The following is a 3,233-nucleotide window of genomic DNA, read 5'->3' on the forward strand; positions in this document are numbered from 1 at the left end:
CACCATGAATAAGCGCAAGTATAAGTACTTGGAGGTTAAGGGTAAGCTAGTGCGCAGGGTGGAAACACCCCAGGACACTTGGGAACAATTACTGGTCCCCAAAGAGCACCGCCTAGCTGTGTTTACTCTCGGTCATGAGGGAGTAATGGGGGGTCACATGGGACATGCTAAGACCAGTGAACGAATTCAGTCATCGTTCTATTGGCCAGGGATGACTGGGGACGTACAGCGGTACACTCGGTCATGTGACGCCTGTCAGCGCACCGCTGACAGAGGTAAGGTTCAGCCAGGGAAGCTGAAGCTTTTCCCCATCATTGATCAACCATTTAAGATGGTCAGTGTAGATATAATTGGCCCGATTGAGCCGAGGGCATCAGACGGCAGTAGATATATCCTGACCATGGTAGATCATGCTACTCGGTATCCAGAGGCGGCACCTTTGAAGAATATCGAGACCGTCACAGTGGCGGAAGCATTGGTTGGATTCTTCAGTCGCTTAGGTATACCGGAGAAGATACACAGCGACAGGGGGCACAGTTCACCAGTGAGATGATGGCGGAAGTAGCTAGGCTACTCATGTTGCAGGCCATCATTCACCACACCTTATCATGCTATGGGAAATGGGTTGGTGGAACGGTTTAATGGTACCCTAAAGAGAATGCTCAGGAAGATGTGCATAGAGCAACCCAAGGAGTGGCCAAGTAACATTAACCCGGTATTGTTTGCCTACAGGGAAGTACCCCAGGCAAGTACCCGGTTTTCACCTTTCGAGCTCCTGTATGGTCGCACGGTAAAGGGACCGCTGCATGTGTTGAAGAACCTATGGGAGGAGGAAGACTGTACCCCAGAAACCAAGACGACGTATGAGTACGTCATAGATTTGAGGAACCGTCTAGAAGAGACGTGTAAGTTGGCCAGGGAGGAACTCGCCAAGGCTAAAGAGTACCAGAAGAGCAGGTACGACCAGAAGGCCAGGGAGAGGAAGTTTAAGGTGGGAGATAAAGTACTCCTACTCCTCCCTACAAGCAGGAACAAGCTCCTGCTACAGTGGAAGGGACCCTTCACCATCACTGAGTGCAGTCACTCATTGACGTACGTCGTATGCGTAAGGGGGGTCAATAAGAAGTACCATGTTAACATGTTAAAACGCTATGAGGAACGCGATGATGCGTCATCAAGGTCGGAAGAGAGTGAAGATAGAGCCTCTCCGGGTAGTCCATCCCAGGGTGTTGCTAGTGTGTCCGGTATGACACAGACTGAAGCCGGAGCTGGAGAGCTTGGGGTTCAGCCTAGCTTCGAGGCGTCGAGCCGGCTAGAGCCTGGCCCTGGAGCAGAGCACCACTCTGCGCCTAAGTCAGGTAACACTACCCAGGACGAATCGGAGGAGTCACCCCAAGTCTCTCAGGGCGACGACGCATAGAAAACGGAGTCTCCACCCACCACTACCCAGCCGGAAGTGAGCAGTCAAGGTGTGTGTGACAGCTCCTGCACAGTGCACCATCGAGCTGGTAAAATGGTGGGGTGTATTTCGCTTCCAGTGAAATAAACCCTTAGTGGGAGGTTGATGTCAGGGGACATATTTTCCCTGCTCTCTCGTGCACTGAATTAAGTACGAAATTGCATAGTGCACCAGTGATGTGCACCGATGATTCAACTTTCTGGATATAACTTTTCCACAGTCGTGTTGGGTGTCGTTGGACAGCCCATGACAATTGCTAGCCATTGATGTCATTCTGATCGCTGTATCAGGTCTGTGAAGGAAATTACAGGAGGGAGTTGATTTCAGGGAAATTTTTGTACAAGTCAAGTGTAGAGAGGGAGGTATGGGGGGTTAACGGCCGTAGACCACCCCCCCTATCACGTGTCCACCTCGTGAGAGAGGGGGTAGCGTCATGGGGCAGGTATGCCATTGGCTGAGGCTCTGGGGCCTCAGAAATGCTGAACCGTGATTGGCCAAGACGCTGAGGGGTACTGCATGGTACCCCAGGCATGATATTGGCGGGAAAGACATTCTTACCTAGGACGTTGCTGCCCGAGGACAGGACATTTCCCGTGCTAGGCCAAGCATCGGGAAATACCGCCTGCAACGTTACTAAAGTCACGCTTACATCTTGCTATCTTTCCGTGTGCCGTACGTAAGAATTCGGTAATCGGAAAGGGGCTTGTATCAAGCCGTGAGAACTTGTCATCTAGCCGCATAATTGTGGGACGCCATCTTAGAGGAACTGGGCTGAGTGAGGCGTAGTTTATTATCGGGCTACAAAAGCGACATCCGCCGTCGATCGTATCTGTGCTTGAAGATACTGCTGTGAGACGTGCTAGAAAAGGTTTCAGTGTTATGAGAGAAACCTTAAATGTTATAATTCTGAGGAACAGTGAAGGACTCTCTCGGGTCTCGTGTACCGTGTAACACCGTGTACCGTCGTATCCTGGGGTACCATGTCAAGTGGAAGGGGCGTGGTACCGCATTCCTGCTGTTGTGCGCACCCTGGCTTGCCTAAGCCGGTGTGTCTGCGCCATCCTGGTCTCTGTGTGTGTAGAGCTAACCCCGTGGTCTAGGACCCTGTGCTCCACCTGACCATGTGTAGGAAGTGAGGACGCCTACGTCATCATCCAGCAGCAGCAGTGGGAGTGTGATTGACGTGTATGTGTGAGTGAAAGAGCGGGGCCCCACATGATTGATGTAAGTACACTGTTTCCGTTTGGGTAATAAAACTCTGAAGCTGGGTTCGCCCCCAGTGTTCCGTCTGGCCTTTGTCCCTGGGACCACCTGGGGAGGTGAATGGGAATTGGAGACTTGTGAGTCTACCCTGTTTGTCATCAAGTTGAGGATTGGGCCCAACTGTGATTTATGACGTGTGTGAAGACACCTAGTGACACATTCAGAGGTAGAGTAAAAAAGTGAGTTATTTACTTCCATATTTTTTCTATGTGCCGTGTATGTATTCGCTGTAATTTGATTCCCTTTTTCAGCAGTGAAAAGTGGTAACAGGGAGATTTCCCTTGGTTATATATTTTACTGTTGTGTTGTGGTAAAGTGTGAATTATTGGTGGATAATTTACTGGGGGAAGTCATTTACAAGTTTTGCTGTGAGTGGCAAGGATGTACTGTGTTGTACTGTGATGTACTGTGTTGTACTGTGTGTGTAAACCGTAGACAAGTTTGACCTTGGTGGAAGGCGTTGTGTACTGTGAAGGATTCCGTGAGAATTAAAGTCAGTTAACGTCACCCG

General features: G+C 50.2%; 1 protein-coding gene across 1 annotated transcript; it reads left to right on the forward strand.

Moving 5' to 3' along the window:
• Window positions 1-658: 658 nt before the first annotated feature.
• LOC138370667 (uncharacterized) lies at window positions 659-1,420 on the forward strand. Its single transcript, XM_069335287.1, has one exon. It carries the CDS (start codon window positions 659-661, stop codon window positions 1,418-1,420), a length of 762 nt encoding a protein of 253 aa, XP_069191388.1.
• The last annotated feature ends 1,813 nt before the right edge of the window (window positions 1,421-3,233 follow it).

The sequence above is a fragment of the Procambarus clarkii genome, chromosome 33, assembly GCF_040958095.1.
Source record: "Procambarus clarkii isolate CNS0578487 chromosome 33, FALCON_Pclarkii_2.0, whole genome shotgun sequence".
In the NCBI taxonomy this organism is placed as follows: Eukaryota; Metazoa; Arthropoda; class Malacostraca; order Decapoda; family Cambaridae; genus Procambarus; species Procambarus clarkii.

What these genes read in the sequence shown, in the direction of transcription:
- LOC138370667 (XM_069335287.1), top strand. Translation starts at nt 659, where the DNA reads ATGCTCAGGAAGATGTGCATAGAGCAACCCAAGGAGTGGCCAAGTAAC.